The sequence below is a fragment of the Lagenorhynchus albirostris genome, chromosome 20 (genome assembly GCF_949774975.1).
Source record: "Lagenorhynchus albirostris chromosome 20, mLagAlb1.1, whole genome shotgun sequence".
Classification (NCBI taxonomy): Eukaryota; Metazoa; Chordata; class Mammalia; order Artiodactyla; family Delphinidae; genus Lagenorhynchus; species Lagenorhynchus albirostris.
The window spans coordinates 59,796,023-59,815,416 of record NC_083114.1 but is presented as its reverse complement, the minus strand read 5'-3'; the positions used below and the strand labels follow the sequence as shown (position 1 = coordinate 59,815,416).

General features: G+C 58.0%; 1 protein-coding gene across 1 annotated transcript in view; it reads right to left on the bottom strand.

Moving 5' to 3' along the window:
- The window catches only part of CACNG4 (calcium voltage-gated channel auxiliary subunit gamma 4), a 54,745-nt gene extending 38,337 nt beyond the window's left edge, over window positions 1-16,408 (bottom strand). Inside the window, exon 1 of the mRNA XM_060135602.1 lies at window positions 16,189-16,408. Coding sequence (XP_059991585.1) covers window positions 16,189-16,408 — 220 coding nt within the window. The remainder of the gene's footprint in view (window positions 1-16,188) is intronic.
- Window positions 16,409-19,394: the final 2,986 nt, after the last annotated feature.

Here is a 19,394-nt window from a genome sequence, read left to right as displayed (position 1 = left end):
ACTTTTTCCTTTAGCAGGTCAAGCAGCATTTCCAAGAGGCCAGGCACCAAAATAATAGCGGAATGAATGAATGAATGAATCCTTGAGTCCTCAGAACTTAGCACGGGTAAGCACACACATTCCCAACGAGTATTTGCTGCGTTGACAAGAATTGAAGGAAACACAGGCCAGTAGGTGAGGAGCCCTGGGGGCAGGTGAGGGCTGGTGGAAGGCCACCTGAGGGGTCTTTGTCACCCCAGACCTGTATTTGTCTGTTTTCAATTTTTACTGAGGCTAAACACACAGGGAGAGATACTAAGGGCGCGGCTTGATGGCTGTATGTCCACATCCGTGTAACTACCACCCCGATCAAGGTGCAGACACCGTGCTCGCCCTCCCGGAGGTTCCCTCTCGCCCCACGCCCCGGCAGCCACCCCTCACACGGGGAGCCACGCGGCTGACCTCCGTCATCCTAGATTAGTTCTGCCTGCATTTGAACTTGGTATGAATGGAGGCATACAGTAGGATCAGACTCCGCTTTTCTATCTGCCTTTTGTGAGCCGGGAGTCACCACGTGAATGCCAACAATCGCAGTCTGGGTGTGAAAGCCTGCTGACAGGTGGCATCCCCTGCAAGACGTGGGTTCCGGGGGCTTGAAGTGCACACTTACTGCCTCCGTAAAGGAGCTGTCTTGAGCAGAACAATTTTCACCTTCTTTGCTGAGAGCACCCGGTCTTAAGAGCCGCCCTCGGTCTGACAGCTGAATCTTTCCTTTCCAGGCTGCATGAGTCAGCCCCAGGGCCCAGCAGCGTGCTCTGTTCTGGTCACGATGCTGTGCCCACCTCTTCCCAGAAGCCTGCCGTGCCAGCCCGGCCCACAGCCAGCGTCTGGCAACCCCTGGGCTGCGCCTGTGGGGTGGGTATTGCTCTGTCTTCACACCCAGCCCTCCGCCCCCAGCGTCCGTGTGGCCCCTGGGCTCCGGACCCCGCGCTACCCCACAGCCTCTCCTCAGGGAGCCCGAGGCTGCCTCTCTCCCCAGCGTGCAGTGGGCACGGGAGGTGTCAGCAGCGGGCTGCAGAAGAAGCTGGGGCGGGCTTTGGAGTCAGAGGCTGGGGCTCAGCTGCTGGCGGTGCCCCGGCGGGTAAGCCTGCCCCAGTCTCCCCACTGCCCACACAGGAAGTGTTACCCTCGCTACGGCGCACGGATGAAACAAACTGTGCAAAGCGCCTGCATGTAAGAGATATTCAGATGTAACAGCTGCAGCTGCTACAGCCCAGGCACGAGGAGGGTGAACCTGGAGCTAGACTGCGTGGGTCTGAATGCTGATCTCAACACGTGCGGGCCCTGGGGCCTCGGGCAGGTTGCTTAACCTCTCCGTGCCTCAGTTTCCCCGTGTATACAACAGGTGCTATATATAGTGATAGCACCTCACTCATGGGGGGCTGAGGATTAACTAAGTCAGTCCATCTAGCTGTCTAGCCGTCTATCTAGCTGCCTGGTGCCTGGGACAGTTCCTGGCACATAGTAAAGGCCATGTAGGTAACAGCTCAAACTATAACGAATAGCTCAACAAATAATTAAATAGTATTAAGTCATGGCTGTTATTAGCATGACATGACATGTGGAAAGTTCCTGAGATAATACATGTCATGCTTGGTACACGATGAGTGCTCACCGGATGACCCTTCGTGCTTCGGGTCCTACATGGAACAGTGGGCGGGAGGGTGTGGGATGGACGAACAGGTAACCGGGTCGGGGGAACAGGGCGCCGTGAGGGCTGAGCAGGGCTGGCCCGGCCACCTTCTGCTCGTGGGCAACTCGACGCCCCACCTCTGGTAAGGAGAGGGTCTCCTCCGGGTCTCTGGACCCCAGCCCCTCCCAGAGCCCTTTGCACCGGCAGGCACGCCCCAAAGGCTTGTTGACTGAAAGCCAGAAATGAGCTAGAGAAAGCACCCAGGTTTAGAAGCAAAAAGCAAGAAAACCAGGTAGATTTCCTTCCCGATCCTCCGGAGAAGGGGAGACCAAAGGTGGGCATAAACACCACTTCCGAGAAGATGAAGGGCTTTCAAGGCTGAAGATGAGTGCTTTGTTTTCAGAAGGAAAGACTGAACAAGAAGGAACAGACATCACCATTAGAGGCACAGAGATTCTGATGAGATTCGAGAAACAACTTTCTGGCTCAAGTATTGGCCATCTCAGCCACAGACGCCAGATGTGGACCTCGCTGGCGCTTTTATCTTAACCACAACTGCCGCTAATGGCTAAAAGCAGCATTAATGAGCAACAAGGACCATTAACCTGGCAACGAGGACTCCGGGAGGCTGACACCCCCGCGCCCACCGGCATGTGACCTGTCACCTGACTCACTGGCACAGAGCAGGGTGTGGTTACAGCAGCAGCACAGGTACGGGTCACAGTGGAAACTGCCTTTCCTCCAATATCCACCAGGCACAGATCTTTTCTAAAGAATTTACACAAACGGAATTGGCAATGGAAAAATTCTGAGACGGAAAAATTCTGAGACGGGAGAATCCTTTATTTTAAAGCATTTGAGGATTTTTTGGTGCAACGGAGCGTGCTTAAACTTGCCACAGGGTGGTTTTTCAGGGGGAAAAAAAAAGCAAGCATCTTCTGTTCAAACTTCATTGGATTCATATTTTAAGAAACCTTGGCCAGTCTGGCTCAGGCAGAAAAATTCCCCCAAAGGAAGATTTCACGGCCAAGCTTTTATATTAAGTACTTGGTTTTACATATGTGATAAAAGTTTGTGAGAGCATATATCTGGGTTTTATTTGCTTTTCACTTACTGTTGCAGTCACTTCGGGCACTTTTATTACGTGAGATGGATGTCTAAGAACGGAAACCCAATGTGTAAATTGTGCTTACGGGAAATAAAGATTGGATGGTGGATGGCTCGAAAAGGCTTTCATCCAGCAACCAATTTGGTTATAAGTCAGGGGCGACCCGAAATAAAACACTGACAAAAGGTGACTGGGCGTGATGCCTGGGGCATGTTCCTGGATGCAGTTAAGGAGACAGAGAGCAGACACCGCGGATGCTGAACGAACATACTGAGACATTCACCTGTCTGCGGGCTGGAGACTGGCCCTGGGGCTTTTTAAAATTAAATATCAGGTTCAGGTATCCCCCCCCCCCCCCCGCCAAACAGGGTAAAAAATTAGAAAAAGAAAGAAGGAGATAAGATAAAGCACTCAGACTTCCCATGACCATCATTAAGAAAACCATTTTGGTGAATTTTTTCCCAATATTTTTTTCAGGCCTCGAGAACAGCCATAGTCACATCTATTTGTACCAGATAACCTTCAGAGGTTTCACATCTGTGGGTTTCTGACTCACTCAATTTGCTATTTAATAGAATTCTCCTCATGTTTAATAACCCTCCTAATAATCGCAGAGTTAAAAGAATACATTTTTATCTAGTAAATGTCACAAGAACTTTCAAAAATCTGCCTTGAACAGGAAGGAGGAGAAGGCTTCTGTGCTTTAAATACGGCAGACTAGAAAGGAAAAGGGAAGAAATCATCAGAAAGGCAAGTTCGAAAGAAAGAAACAGAAGGGGGGGGCGGGGAGAACTGGGGGATGGGCGGGAACAAAGGACCTGGGTTTCGGAGGAGGGGGTGATGGTGGGGACAGTGGGGAAGGAGGCAACCCAAACAAGGACCCTGGGGACACATCACAAACAGCCACTGCGTGGGAAGAGGGGCTGACCAGCGTGAAGGGGGGTGGGGGGAACAGGCCAGGGGCCCGCAGGCAACGCCCCGAGAGCCGGATCGCCAGGGCCGCGGCCACGGGCCACAGGGGCGGCCGAGGGGGGAGAAGGAAGCCCCTCCCAATGGTTAGCCGGTGCAGCCTCTCCACCCCCCAGGCGTCTGGCCTTGACTCGCGCACGCAGGAATCCGTGGGCAGAAAGATAACAAAAGCTATTTTTCATGCAAGAGGAGTTGGACATCAGGGGAAATCAGAGCCCCTTTGTATGATATGCCAAACTGCTGAAGCGAGCAAATGTCTCGGGCGAGGGCTCAGATGCGAGCCGGGAACAGCACGCTGGCCCCCGGGAGCCGGCGTCAATGTGCGCTTGTTATCAGCGGCGGAAGCAAGCCTGGGGCACCCTCCCCACACTGCACGGCCAGACGAGCTGGTGACACGGCCTTGGCTGGACTGTCCGGCCCCTGGAAGGAAGCCTGGGTGTCCTGAGATGTCCTCGGGGAGTCCCGTTCCCCTCTCAGCTCGCGGTGTGGTCTGGGGGCTGCGGATAAGCCTAATACGCCCCTCGAGACCCACCCTCACGGCGGGCCCTCCCGTAGCCCCAGGCGCAGGGCAGCCTCTGGGGCATCGGGCACGTGTTCCAGCCCCAGGCCAAGCACCAACAGCTCACCTCGCGCGCCCCCCCCCCCCCCGCCCCTGCCAGCAAATCTGCACAAGACGTGTTGCTAACGTACCCATTTTGCTGAGAAAGCAACTGAGGCTCCGAGACGGTGCAACGGCCGGTCGGAGGCCATTGGGAGGTAGAGCCTGGACTCAAAGCCCGACGCACCCGGGCACCGGGCCCTCCGCCCCACGTCCACCAGACGTCCTCCGAGACGCCACTCATAAGCACTGCTGTGTATTTCGCACCCATGGCGAAGCAGGCGTCCGCAGAGCGCCGTGTTTTCCACTTGATCCTCCGGACGACCCTAAGAGACAGGCCTTAGCGGAACCCCTGGGAGCAGGCCCTGACATCCGGATGTGTTCTGAGGCTCTGTCCTCACTTTGCCGCCTCTTCTCCCTTGGCTTCCCCAGCACACGACAGTAAGCTCCCCAAAGCCTTTCTGTACCCACAGTGTCCAGCACGAAGCCAGGCACTTGGCAGGTGGCCCATAAACGCTAACAAGGTGCTCGCCCATCTCCGAGGCAGCCCCGGGCCTGCGTACTGTCTGAGGGGGCCCTTGGAGGAAACAAGAGAGAGGTGGTTCCAGTAACACCCCCCTGCCCCCCACCCCAGCCGCCAACTTCTGTGCAAACTCAGGACCCTCCAGCATCACCCCCCTCCAGTCCCAGCTTCCCCGGCCCACCCTTCCTCCAATCAAAGTCTTCTCTCGGGACAGAACAGGACACCCAGGCCTGGCTACAGAATTTTGGGGGGGTCCAGTGCAAAATGAAAATGGGGGTCCTCTCGTTCAAAAATCATTAAGAATTTCAAGATGGCGACAGCAGAGCGTGAAGTGACGCAGAGGTGCATGAATACAGCCCTGGTGACACCAGTCATTCTATATCCTTTGCACGTGACCCATTATTAGGGTCTGGGTTTTTTTGTTTGTTTTTTAACATCTTTATTGGAGTATTTGCTTTACAGTGGTGTGTTAGTTTCTGCTTTATAACAAAGTGAATCAGCTATTCGTATACGTATGTCCCCATATCTCCTCCCTCTTGCGTCTCCCTCCCTCCCGCCCTCCCTATCCCACCCCTCTAGGTGGTCACAAAGCACCGAGCTGATCTCCCTGTGCTACGCACCTGCTTCCCACTAGCTATCTATCTTACACTTGGTAGTGTATGTATGTCCATGCCACTCTCTCGCTTCATCCCAGCTTACCCTTCCCCCTCCCTGTGTCCTCAAGTCCATTCTCTACGTCTGTGTCTTTATTCCTGTGCTAGGGTCTGGGTTTCTCTAGGACAGTCTTGATTTAAAATGTTCTGGATCGTTCTCCCTTCTACTCCACCATCTCCCCACCAAATCTAAAAATGCCAACATTTCAGGATCTCAGTAACACTTCCTACATCATATACAACAACATGAGAGAATCTGTCCTCTGTTCTTTTGTCTAGAACTTTGGTTCAGACAATACAAATGCCCCAGTGCCATTGGTCCCATCAGGGAACCGAGACACTGGGGTCAACAGGCACAGCCTGACATCTCATCACAAGGGGAGCTGTTTCCATCCATCAAGCAGGTGACCGCCACGTCCCTGTGTCCAGGCCAGCCCCGCCTCCACCCTGCAGGGGGGGGCCTCAGCCTCTCCTGTTCCCCCACCTCAGGACACTCCTCTTTGGTTGTGTCTTGGGGAGTGGCTCCATCGGCTGGGGGTGTCTACCGCTGTATCTCCGTTTTACAGATGAGAAAACAGAGGCTCAGAGAAGCCAAGGAATCTGCCCGAGGTCACAGAGCTAACACAGGGCAGAGCAGTGTTCAAACGCGGGTCTCGTTGACTCCCCTGCCACACACCCAGCCCCTGTCCCGTGAACCATCACGCAGACTCGGTTCAGAGATCACCTGACCTGACTCTTCTGTACAGTGAAGCCCCTGGTGGGAGGTGTCAGAGGTGTGTGGGGCTAGACCTGTGGAGCTTCGCAGATCAGGGAAGGAGCCTGACTTTATCTCAAGTGGGATGTGGCCCCGTTGACGGCCATCGAGCTAGGGAATGATGTGATCTGATTTCCATTTTTCCAAGCTCTTTCTGGCCGTGTGTGAAGAAGGGCTAGCATGGGGTCGGGCGGGAGGGAGGGGCGGGAAGAAGGGTCAGGACACTCCTTGCGGCATCCAGGCAAGACATGACAGCGGCTGGGAGCCAGGTGGAGGGAAAGCTGTGGGTGGGTCTGGGCGGTCTGTAAGGAATCCCAAGGGGATGTCGCAGGAAAGGCGTTTTTTCTCATCTCTGCGGTGGCCAGCTCTGGGATGAGCGCAAAGCAGGTCATCAGTGTGTCCTGAGCACGAACGATCAAGTGGGTGGGAGAGGGGACCGGCTGATTCTCTGGAGGTGAGAACAAGCCAGCAGCAGTGCATCCGACAGGTGAGGCTGCCACCAGCATGCGGGTCCTCGCTGAGGCGTCAGCGTGAAAAGAGGCAAAGCCAAGTGTTTCCAAGAAAATGAGCCCGAAATCCTGTACCCTCTGCAGCGCCTCTGTGCAGCACAGCCACCGTGCTTTCCACAGCGCTTTCCCAAGTACCCTCTCATTGGGTATTCGCACAGCCCTGGGAGGGCACAGGAGGATGGAGGGAAGAGGGGGAAGAACAGATGCAAGGAGACAGGAGGACGGAGGGAAGAGGGGGAAAGAGGGAGACAGAGGTAGAGAGGAGGGAGGTTGGAGGGAGGGATGAGAGACGGATGAAGGGAAAGACAGGTGTCATTTGCCCATTTGACAGCCAAGCAAGCAAAGGCTCTAGGAGGTTAAGGGATACCCAGAAGACTGTCCGGATGTTAGTCACAGAACCAGAACCAGGCACAGGTCTCCTGACTCCTGCCCCAGCGTTTCCACACCCGGCACCCTCTCCTCCTTTATCACAGCCCTGATCCCACAACACTGGAGGTCACAGCTGTAGCCCCGGTGCCTGCCAGGAAGTGGGAGGGGGGAAGCGCTCTGGGCGCTGCCTTGCTGCTAGACCCTGTTTCGACTCCTAATTGAGAGCCTCTCGTTCTGATTTTATGGCTCACAGAAGCCATTCAGCGTGGTTTTGCCTCTGAGAGGTGATGAAAGAACACCATGTTCTACAGTGGCCTGAACATCCCCGGGGACACTCAGCTTCCTCCATTCCCAGAACCTGGAGGCCAGTGAGCTGACCTGGGGCCCCACTCAGCTCAGCTGCAAAGGTTGGGTGACTTATTTTTTCTGGGAAAACTTCCAAGTTTCAGGAAATATGGAAGTAAGGGGAAGGCCATCACACCTTGAACATCTACAAGATGCCAGGCGCCATGAGGGTTATTTGACATGCATGTTCTCATAAAGCCTTTACAACAATCCCAGGGGTTGATTCAGTGATGGCTCTATTTTACAGTGAAGGAACCGTACGTAGTTCAGAGACGTTAGCTAACTTATCTGAAGACACACAGCTGACTAATGGCAGAGCCTGGACTCAAACCCAGGTCCATGTGACTTCAGTGCTAGCCACCTGACACTGCCACTTCCATGTGGAGTAACAGAGGTTGGAAGAAGTGAGCTGAGACAAGCGCGCGGCCCCTGTCTGTCTCCCCAGGGCCAGGAGGTGACAGGCTGATGGCAGGTGAGCTAGGGAGGCGAACAATTTTGAATAATTTGTTTTCCTTCCAGGCTCTGGAGCTGGGCTTGAGTCCAGAAACTCCCCTGGGCCTCTGCACACTCTCTTTTGTAAATGGGGCAATGGTGGGGCAGGGGGTTGTAGCGGGGTGGGGGGAGGACACGTAAACGGCACCTGCTGGGCACCTCTGCCTCCGTGGGCTTGGTGAGGTACGAGGCACAGAGGGTTGGATGCTGTGACAGTGGGGACCTTGCTTTAGGTCTGCAATCGCGGAGGTGGGGGAGGGGAGTGACGAGCGGGGGAGGGGCGAGAGCAGCTCCAGTTAGAAGCCCTTTCAGGCCCGTGGGCAGTGAGGCCCTTTGCAGCTGGGGGACAGAATGCGCAAGGAGCCCGAAGAAGGAGCTGGGGTTAACTTTTCGGAGGACGCTGACTTGAAGGGCAGATAGAAGTTTGGGGTGGGTAGGCGTGGGGGTGATGGAGAGGTCCTGATGTTTTGGGAAGCAGAAGCAGTCAGAGGGTTCTTCTGACCCAAGCACATCTCCGGTTCCAGCATCCCAACAGGGCGGCTCCCCTGCCTCCGTCCTGGCTCCGGGGAAGGGGGAGGGGCGGAGGAGGCCCGATGCCAAGGCCAGGCATGGCTAAGTGTGAGGTCACACCCCACATCCTCGGGCCAGCTGGGAGCAGTGGGCCTCTGAGGGGAGGCACCATCTGCTTTGCAAAGACCCTGGAGAAAGGCCCAGGGGGAGGGAGTCCCTTCGTCCTTCTGTATTTCTTGCTGCTCACCTTGTGCTACAGTGGTTGCTAGATGCCTGGTCTTCACCCAGGTGCCGGCCCACAGGGAGGCTGGGCGGGCAGAGAGCCCTAACCAGGCAGCCCCAGACCTCCTTCTGCTCCCGGCTCCGTCACTAACCAGCTGTGTGACCTTGAGTAAGTCCCTCTGCCTCTCCAGCCTTGGTTTCCTCTGCTTGCAGAGTGGAAGGATCCAGCCACATCTGCAGCGCCCACCCGTGTGGACACCTGCTGGGGCGTCACAGGCAGGGCGAGCTGGGTCACCTGCAATTCACGACCCTTAAGAAAGGAATGGAGCCGGGTACCAGTTACATCTGCAGTCACCTGAAGCAGATGCCAGGTCATCCCCTTAATAGAGATGCTCCCCGACACCCCCTTCCCCCCGAGGTTCCATGTGTTTTCTCGAAGGAAAGAGAAATAAGTGAAGTTCCTTCAGTTGCCGGGAATCAGGTCAGCCCTTGCCCTCGACCGAAATGGCAGTTCCCTGAGAGCAGCTGTTCTCGATGGGGGGCACTCCTGCCTGGCCCCTCCACCATCCAGGAGACCTTTGGCAAAGTCTGGAGACGTCTGCGGTTGTCACAGCTTGGAGAGGCGGGGCTGTAGCTGACTTCTAGTGGGTAGAGGCCAGAGACGCTGCTAACCTTCTACAACACACAGGGCAGCCCCACAGAAAAAAGGATCCCGTTCAAAATTTCCAAGGTATCGAGGGTGAGAAATCCCGCCCTGCCGTGAGGGCAGCAGTGGTGAACCCACGACACCTGGACGGGTACGAGCTCCCGTGGTTCCCCTAAGCTGTGCTCTACGGAACTTTCCGGCACACTTTTGGCTGTGGGAGGCTGGGCAGTAGTGTGAAAACCTGGGACCCCAACGGGCTCACACTTGATTTCCTCTCCCAACCCCACTCCTTCTTCCATCTTCCCCATGTGGACAGAGCACCGCTGTCTTGCCAGCTACCGAGCTCCCGGTCCAGGCAGTTATGCTCGATCTGGCCCCCGCCCCAGCCTCCCCCCCGCAAGTCCCCACATCTCTGCTGCTGCCACTTGGCCCCAGGCTTCCAGTCCGGGCACCTGCAGCAACTCCCACGCTGGCCTCCTGGCGGCCTCCCTGCCTCCTAGAATCTCCGTTCTCCACAGGTAGCCAGCGGACTTCCTGAAAACGTAAATCAGACCCCAATGCCATCCCCTCCCCTCCCCAAGCACAGATCCCTTGTCATAAAAAGCAGGTAAAGCAGGGTGCTGACCCTGACCTCGAAGCCTCTCCCAGCCCCTCCGCAGGGATGGAGCCCCCCCCGCCGCACTCCGCCACCTGCACCAGGTTCTTTCCTGCCTCGCGGCCTCGTCTGCCTCTTCCTCTTCCTGGAAGCGCTCCCTCCGGTCCTTCTCTGACACCTCCTTCATGGCCCTCTGACCAGTGGCCACCCTCCCCGGCCTCTCCCAGCGCCCCCCGACCCGGCTCTGTTTCCGTCAAAACACTCATCAGTACCTGGAAGCGTCAGCTACCCCATTAGAACTTCGGCTCCAAGAGAGCAGGGGCCACGTCCGTCCTGCCCACCCCCGTGACTCAGAGCCCCACACGTCCGACACAGAGCAGTGCTCCGTGAGCAGGAATGAATGAAGGGACGGATGGACGGATGAGGCGTGCCCAGCAGGCGGGTGACATAGCCTTTACACGTGTGTCTTAGCAGAAATAAGGTTGAGGCCACTGAACTAATCTCAAAGGCTCTTCCAGCTGGAGAACCCGGCTTCCTGTGGGCCACATCAAGGCCACACTGAACCTGTTCTACCTGGAGGCTTCCTGTGGGCCACATCAAGGCCACACTGAACCTGTTCTACCTGGAGGCTTCCTGTGGGCCACATCAAGGCCACACTGAACCTGCTTCTACCTGGAGGCTGCGGGCAGGGCCCTCTGGGGCTTGTGTGGCTGAAAGACAAAGGTGGGAGGAATGTTCCAGATCAGCCAGGCCCCTTTCAGATGAGGAGACAGAGGCCCACCAGGCTCCCTGACACCCTGGATCTGATGACCGGAGGCCCCTTCCTACGCTCTGCATCTGTTACTACGTCCTAGATATCCCCAGAGTCTTGGTCGTCTGAGCAGACTGACACCAGGAGATTTACTTTAAAGAGCTGCTGGTTTCCTACTGAGCCTTTCTGAAGCCCCTGACATGGGGCTCCTCCAAAGCCGGCTCTGCTGCAAGACCATTAAGTCAGGCTGGGGTCCACCAAGATCCCCAGCTTCTCTTCACTAAGTCAGCTGGCTCCAGCTCGGTTTTTCTTGTCGAAAGAAAAGAGTGAAGAACAGAGGAGGGTGAAGAGACAGAGCAGGACATTAAGGGAAGGTAGACATGAGAAGGGACTGCCAGGGCCCCTTCCTGAACGATGAGAGACTGGGCACCAGCTACAGAGCAGGGACAGAAGGAAGAGCAGCCCTGTCACTGACTGAATGTTTGCGTCCCCCCCAGATCCATATGTTGAAGCTCTAACCCCCGACGTATTCAGAGATGGGGCTTTGGGAGGTGACTAGAGAGATGAGGTCATGAGGGTGGGGTCCTCATGATGGGATTAGTGCCCTTACAAGGAGAGAACAGAGAGCTGTCTCCATCACATGAGGACACAGGGATAAGGTGGCCGTTTGCCAGGAAGCAGCTCTCACCAGGAACCGAATTGCCCAGCACCTTGATCTTGGACTTCCAGCCTCCAGAACTGTAAGAAATAATGTCTGTGGTTTAAGCCATTGAGTCTACCACATTTTGTTATGGCAGCCGAGCTGACTAAGGCAGCCCCCTTACCTGTCCCTACCCAAATCTGTGTGGTTCAAACAAAGGGCATCCCCTGGCTGGGGGACAGCTGGGCTCACCTGCTTAGCCTCAACCGCTATCCAGACAGTGGCAGGCATCCCTGACACCCAGAAGCCGTGGCTATCTTAAGCCTCATTTTCTCCACCTATAAAAGGCAGATAATTAAGATTTACCTTGCAGAGTTGCTGGCAATTATACGAACTAATGGGAAGTCCTGCATGGAGGTTGATGTGATGGCTGTTATGAGCAACCCTGGAGGGCAAAGGAAGGCCTGCAGACGAGGGGACCAGCTGATGGGTCGGGTGCTGCGGGAAGGGAGCCTGCTCTTTGCTCGCACCCCCCTGGGCCTGACTGGACAGGCGGCCTGTGAGTTACTGCAAGAGAAAATGAAAGACAGGAAGAGCGCCCAGCCCGGTGCCTGGCCTGGGGCAGGAGGGGAAAGGACGGAATTCAGACCCAAACCTCCCTGAACGGGCCTGTGTCCGGAGTGTGGGGCAAGGCAGAGCTTCCCAGCTGGCCGGTCGTGAGAGGGTTCCAGATGTCCCAGAGAAGCGTGCCCCCCAGGAGCTGGGCAGCGCCTGGCGTGGCTGGTGCCCGGGGTAGCCACCGATGGCTGTCCTCTCCTCCCCGGCCCCCGAGGTGCAGTGCAAATACCTTCTCTTCCTCTGGGGGCCGTGGTGTGAATGAAGTTTGGGTACACTCATTGGTGAGAGATGCTGCCTGTGGCGGGGCGGGGGTGGGAGTGAGCATGATGGAGCAAAGGAGCCTCTCACTCGCAGGGGCCAGGGTCTCCCTACCCGCTCCCCAGTAGGTGCCCAGGACAGAGCTGACACAAAGCAGCCGGCCCGGGGCCACCCCTGGCACTGACCGAGCTGCGAGTGTGCTGACGGCAGCCCCGTCTATGGGGGACCTGGGCGGTGGTACTGCTGAGGCTGAACTCTGCCAGGACCCTGTATCCTGGGCCCAGAGCACAGTGACTGGCTCGCTCGGGGACCCTGGTGTCTGGCAGCCCCCGTGAGCATCTCGAGCTCCCAGCGGGCACGGGGGCTTTGCCGCATAAGCTGCTGCCCTCGGGGCCCAGAGTCTCCCCTTCCCTTCCCGTGTCTACACGAGGTCTCCGGTCCCTGGCACACAGTGCATGCTCCGGAATGCCTGTTTACCTTCTACACCTTGCCTGATTCCAGAATGCGTTAGAGACTGAACAAATGTTGGTGGGCGGTAGCTTTGGTGGAGAAGTCCACAGAGATGTGTTACTCCTTTCCTGTGTCCCCAGCCTTGGGCTGAATGTCACCAAAGATGCAAAGAAAGAAGGAGGTGGGGGTCTAGGAGACGGAGGAAGCAGATGGCTCTTTGTGGTGGGAACAGGCTAGTCCAGAACGTGGTAGGAAAAGAGAGAGAGACAGACACACAGAGACAAAGACAGAAACAGAGAGAAGCGAGAAGAGAGTGTGTTATGCAATTTGTGTAGCAGTTGTACATTCTCACTTCCAAATGCCTTCACGCTGCCGCGAGCCAGCCTCAGAGCTGGGCTCCTCCACTGGCTAGGCAAGTACTTGGTTCTATTTTTAATGGTAACCCAGAAGATGTTTGGGAAAGGGCAGGACAACACGGTGGGGAGAGCTTTGCAGTGAGACAAAGGCTCGATGCTGGCCCTGCAGCCTCCTACCTGGGTGCCTCTGGGCAAGTGCCTTGCCCTCTCTGAGCCTCTGTTCCCCACGCTGCAGGTGGAGGTGAACAGGGCACCCTCTCAGGGCTGTTGTGAGCGCGCCGTGCGGAACGTGCACAAGGCTCTGTGCGCTGGAGGACTGTGACGCTTGTCCTGTAGAGGGGCAGCGGGGAGACCCGGCTTTGGGGGTGGAAAAGGGTGATGTCGGCCGTGGTGAGTCTGGGAGCAGCAGGCTTCTGCACGCAGCCCTGCCAGCCTGCACAGACACCTTAAGTACACAGGGGGCTGGGCTCTCCCGACCTCACAACATCATTCCTGTGAAACAGCCAGGGAACTGAATCTGCGGTTTGTGAGATGCCAGCAAGCCCTTCAGAGTCCCACTGTCACAACTGGTGTTTTATTAGCTGCCTGCTGCAGTATGTCTTCAGTTTCAGCTTAGAGGTTTGAGCTTTTCATTCTTTCCCATGAAATGCTTTGGGGTACTTCGCTAGAGAGCAGGTGGAAACAATGCATTCTACACACAGAAGCCAATACTGAGGTGACCATGTCCCCACAGAGCGTCCGGGTCTCGGCCTGGACGCTCGCTGGCAGGTGGAGACGTCATAGATGGCAGACAGCCGTCGGACTCTGCGATGTGCTTTTGTGAGATAAGCTCGCAGTTTCCGCCCCAGCTGAAGGACTGCCAGGATGATTCCAGAGCATCCCGAGGGATCCTGAGCCAGCTCTCTCAGCCCTGGCTTGGTCCAAGGATGTCCTGGCCCTTGGAAGTGGCCTGGTTTGGCCCCCAGAACCCCTGAGCTCCTGGGGGATGACAGAGGCAGCCCAGTTCTTGGGGTGAAGTCCCCAGATGGCGGCTCCCCACCCTCCCTCCTCCAGCAGAGCCTGCTGCCCAGATCAGCTTGGGGCTCTCTTGATGAACATCGAGTGCAAACGGCTCAAGGCAGCTGGCAAGATGCTAAGTGCGGCATCAATCCTAATTAGGATGAGAAATTAATAAAGGAGGCATTCGAGCCACTCTGCAGAGGCCAGGCTCGCCGGCATGGAGGAGTGGGTTCCAATTTCGACCAGGAACCTGGAAGGCCTGGGGCCCAGATGCGCGGGCTTGGGTGATGACAGGGGCTCGACTTACTGGACCACATACACAGCACCCAGTGGGGCCTGCGAGGTAGAACACGGGGGCCCAGCCGCCCTTGTTCTGTGTCTAACGCAGGTGCCGTGGCAGGCGGTGACGTGGGCACGTCCTCCAGATGAGAGGAGTAGGTGTTCGTGATCTGAGCATCTGCACACCATTTTCCTTTTGAAAAATGATGTTTTTCAAAAGAAAAGAGGAGGCTGTGATGGTGGGCCCGCCGGTCCTTTGTGTGGCTGTGTTTCCCAAACTACTGATCGCACATTCCTGCTCCTGGAAGACTCCACTCAGTCCGGGCAATAAGCTCCAAGTTCAAAGGTCAAAGCAGCTTCGTTTGGGAGAGAAAGTGGGGGGCAGAGGTGGGCAGGATTCCAGATGAGAACAGGCATCATGGGGGTGAGAGAGAAAGGGAGCGACCCTGCTTTACAGAGCCTCCTTTTACCCGACCCCAAATACGGCCAGAAGAAGGACCATCTCTTCTAGAGCTGCCTACCAACCTCCAGGAAGACGCCACCCTGCCCAGCTCTTCGCAGGGGCTGGAACTGCAGGAAGGCTGGGGGTGCGGGAGAACCCCGACCACGGAAGGCGGAGTTGACACGCGCGGAAAGGTTACAGAAAAAGGAGGAGGAAACTCTGTCCAAGGATTTTTGAGAGGAACCCTCCACCAACGTCCCCCACCCCTTTTCCAGTCTGAAAGCCAAGACCAGGCGGCGAACCCGTGCACAACCTGGAGGGGAACAGACCGCCCGGACAAAGCCACCTGTTAGTCCAAGTTCCGCAGCGGGGCGGGCCGGAGGCGCTCAAGTCTGGCGCACGTCGCCACTGGAGGAGTCCGGGTCCCTCCCCCGGAGGGAGGGGTCCCCGCAGTCCGGGGACACCCAGTCCCGGCCCCCAGAGGCATTCCAACCGTACAACACCTACTGCAGGGCCCGGCCGCGCACCTGGAGGGCTCAGCGCCGCGTCCCTCCTGCCGGGATCCGGCGGCCACGCCCCTCCCAGGCAGTTCGCGGTCCGCGGGTCGCCCCTGCGCGCCCCAGTTCTACTGAAGATTCCCGGCCTTGGGACGACGGCGGCGGGCTCGCTGCCCTAGTCGGGGGGGCGGGGAGACTTGGTGACGCTCCCCTCCCCACCCCACCGAGCGGGGGGGAGTGGGCCGGTGGCCCCTGGAGGAGTACGTGGCGGAGCAAGGTCTCGGCAGGCTTCAGGCTCGGGCGACCCGGGTCCCCAGTCCCGCTTGGAGCCCAGCCCCCCTCCCACCCCTCGGCCAGGCCTCGAGCGAGCGCAGAGCGGCCCCGGCGCTCCCCGCCCCCGGCCGGCCCCGCCCCAGGATGGCCAGTTCCCATAGCAATCGCGCAGACACCGGTTGCCAAGCAACCTCTCCCCCAGCTCCCTCCCTCCTCGGCCGTCCGCTCCCCCAACCCTAGCTTCCTCCCGCCCCCTCGGCAGCCTCCGCCTCCCCCGGGGGCGCTGGCGCGGCCCCTCGGGATCGCTCCGGTCTCGGGCTGCGCGCGCGCGAGTCTCGGCGTGTTTCATTGTGTCTGTGTGCGAGGGGGTGTGCGTGTGCCGGCGGAGAGTTTGTAGGGCCGGTGTGCTGGGGGCGGGGGGGCGTCCCCAGTCGGGAGGGACCGCCCGGTGCTGCACAGCTGGCCGCGAGGAGACCCGCCCGCTCGCTCCGGCTCCTTTGTGTCTCGCGCGGAGCCAGGGCCGCGCCCACCCCTTCCCGGCCGGCGCCCCAAGCAGGGTGTGTGCGTGTGCGTGTGCGTGTGCGTGTGCGTGTGTGTGTGTGTGTGCGTGCGCCTGGGCGCGCGCGCGCGTGGCGAGGGGGTTGCCGAGGCCGGCCGTACCTTCGATGCAGCACACCCGCCACAGCCCCGAGTGGGTGAGGTCGCCGCGGGTGCGGCGGGGCGGGGGCCCGTCGTCCATGGTCAGGTTGGTGCCGTTGCAGATGTACGCGCTGGAGTAGAGCCAGTAGTCGGTGCCGATGGCGATGGCCATGAGCGAGAAGGCGGCGAAGGCTCCGGCCGTGGTCAGCAGCATCTGCAGCCCGCGGTCGCATCGCACCATGGTGGGCGCCTCATACTCCGCCGCCCGCCGGCCCGCCCGCCCGCCCTCCTCCCTCCGCGCGCCGCTCCGGGGGCGCCGGGGCCGGGGGGGGCGGCGCCGCGCCGGGGCTCAAACTCCGAGGCGCGGCGGCGAGTGCGGGCTGCGCGGGCCGCCGGGCGGGCGGGCGGCGGCGACCGGGGCTCCTCCCTCTCGGCCCGCCCTCCCCGCTCGGCCCGCGCCTCCGCCCCGCGCCCTCCGCGTCGCCGCCGCCGCCGCCGCCGCGCCCCGCGCCTCTCGGCGCCGCCCCTCGAGCCTCGGCCCCTGCCGGGTGTGCGCTCTCCGCTCTTCCCTCTCGCCCGGCCCGGATTTTCTCTCCCTCCGCGCCTCTCCGCTGTCCGCGCTCGCGCGCGCTCCTCTCTCCTCTCCGGTTCGTTCACATTATCAGAGCGACGGAGCCGGGGCACGGGTTCCCCAGGAGGATCGAGGGGAGACGGCGTGGCCAGCCTCCCCGCTTTCCCAGCCCAGGACACCCCGCCTTCCTTACATGGCCCTGGGGGCTCTTTAATATGTGGTGTGCTTGTGTGTGTCCCTGCTCCCCCGTGCCCTATCCGCGCCTTTACCTGGTGACGAATGTGTAGGCGTGAGTGTGGGAGTGGGAGTGTTCAGGTCAGATTTCCAGAAGCCCCAGATGGGGGTCACAGCTGGGAGACAGGCCAGGCCCCGGCCACTTCCCTCCCCCCACCTAGGTGGCTCCGGGCCACCAGCTCCTGCAGATCCGCCGGCAGGGGCTGCAGGACCCAGACTTTACAGTCGAGGCAGAAGGGAGGTGTCAGCCAGCGGCGCTTTGGGAAGAACACCTGATCCCTGTTTTATGGACGGACGGGGAAACTGTGCTGGAAGCTGCGACGCTCCTCCCCCAGTACATTTCTGATGGCACATGTCTGCCAGTCCAGGAACACCCCACTTGTACTGGATTCAAGCGTCTCCGCCCCCAGCTGGTTCCCTCTCTCTCCCAGCTCCCTCTTCAATGCCTTTACTTCTTCCCTCTCGCTCTACTCGAGCTTAACTGGCTTTCCCTCACCTCCTCCCTTTATTGCCAGGCTCTGCCTCAGGCCCTGCTGGCTTCACTTAGTTGCCTCTGCTGCTGGCAGGATCCCAGCCTGGACACGCTCCCTTCTCCAGAGCCAACCCGGGCTCCTCCTAAGCTCTCCCCTCTAGGAGGCTCTCAGAGACCGGCACCTGGATGTCCAGCGTGCCCTTACTTCATCCCCTCCCAAGGCTCACATCGTTGGCGTCACCGACGGGTGGCGCGGGGTGCAGCCCTGGACCCCAGGAAAGGAGGTCTACGGAGAGCGGCTTTCTTCTTGCCAGATGCAAATTTCACCTCCTTTTGGCACTTTCCGTGGCCCCTGCTACCCAAGGAAAGTTACTTACCCCATGCTGGAATTACTGGTCTCTCTTCCATGAGATTGTGAGCCTTTCCCATACCTGACATATACGGGAAGTGTTTAAGAAACATTTGCTGAGCGAGCAGTGTTTCTTGGCCCCCTGGAAAATGGTAGTCTGATTGGGGAAAATAGAGCCTGTAAATAAGAGGGGGGAAATTCCAAGATAATATAGCGGCATTAATTAGCACTTGGCCCCTTCTCCTGCCTTTGGGGTGCTTGTTCTGCTTCTTCCAAGTCTCAAAGGACAAGAGCCATCATGTGTATTTCACTGTCACCCACCCACCACCTGATCCCGGGTTCTGCACGCAGCAGGTACCCACCGTGTGTCTGAAGGTGTGCACCAGGTGTGAGACCACTTGCTCTGGCCCAGAACAGGGCTGCCTACCTCTGCCCCTAATCTCCATGAGGATAAATTCTGGGTTCTGTTCTCAGAAGCTCCCAGAAAGGTAGATCTCAAGCTTCTCTTTTCTTCTTCTTCTTTCTCTTCTTTTTTTTAAAAAAGCAGCAAATCTTTGCTTCACATTAAATCTTAAACAGAGGCCCACTGTAAACAAGCCAGGTCTCCCACCAGTTAGCCCTGTAGGCGATAGCTGGCATTGCTCTGGTTGAATGGGGGACCCAAGGTACCTGTACCCACCCCCCACACCATCCCCTGCAGCCCCCAAAACACCCCTGTGGACCTAGGCTTCCATGAAACATGGTGTGAAAACTGACACCCTAAGTCAGCCCCTGAGTCACTCAAGGACAAGCCCTCCCTTCTGTTCTGCTTGCAGCCTTCCTCGGGGACTTCGAGAACAACTGATCTGATCTGTGGGAGTGGGTGAGTGCGGCGACTAGCTTCCCTCGATCTCCTCTGAGGTCGGAGAGGTGACATCTGGATGACGGGGTCCGCCTCCAAACAAGCGACCTTTGGGTTAGTCCCACGGAGGCAGAACTCTGTTCATCGGAGCACTGTTAGACCAGCTCCCACCCCGCCGTTCTCAGAGGAGGGTGCGGGAGAGTTGAAAAAGTGCCCGACTAGGAGCCAGGACAGTCGCCATGTCGTGCTGGTTCCACCACTAACTGGCAAGGTGATCTTGGACAAGCCAGCACCACTGGGGAGAAGGACAGGTCTCCAGCCCCCCCTTCCAGAATTGTTTTAGGGTCAAATAAAGTAGCCTCACACCGCATCCACCTAGCAACCCTTCATGGAATAAGCAGTAGACGTTCCCTTTTCTACCTTTCTTTGGAGACCACCAAGCAAATTACTTCTCTGTGCCTTGGATTCCTGAGGTGTTGTAAGGGGGGTAATAGTGAGAATGAAAGGAAGTGTAAAATGCATCCCCTAGAGGGTAACTTCCTCAAGGTCTCACACCTTGCAAGATCCCAGCTCAGACCCCGATGACCTTAAGGCCAGAGTTTTCCAAGACACTGAACAGCTTCTTTGTGCTTGTTGAGTGTTGCTTGACCGTGTTATTTTTACCTGTTAATTCACTAGAGGGGAGGGGACTCCAACGGGAGCTTGGTGGTTTGCTTTTCTCTCTGTGGACCCCCAGCTGGCAAGCATGCCTCGTCCTGCG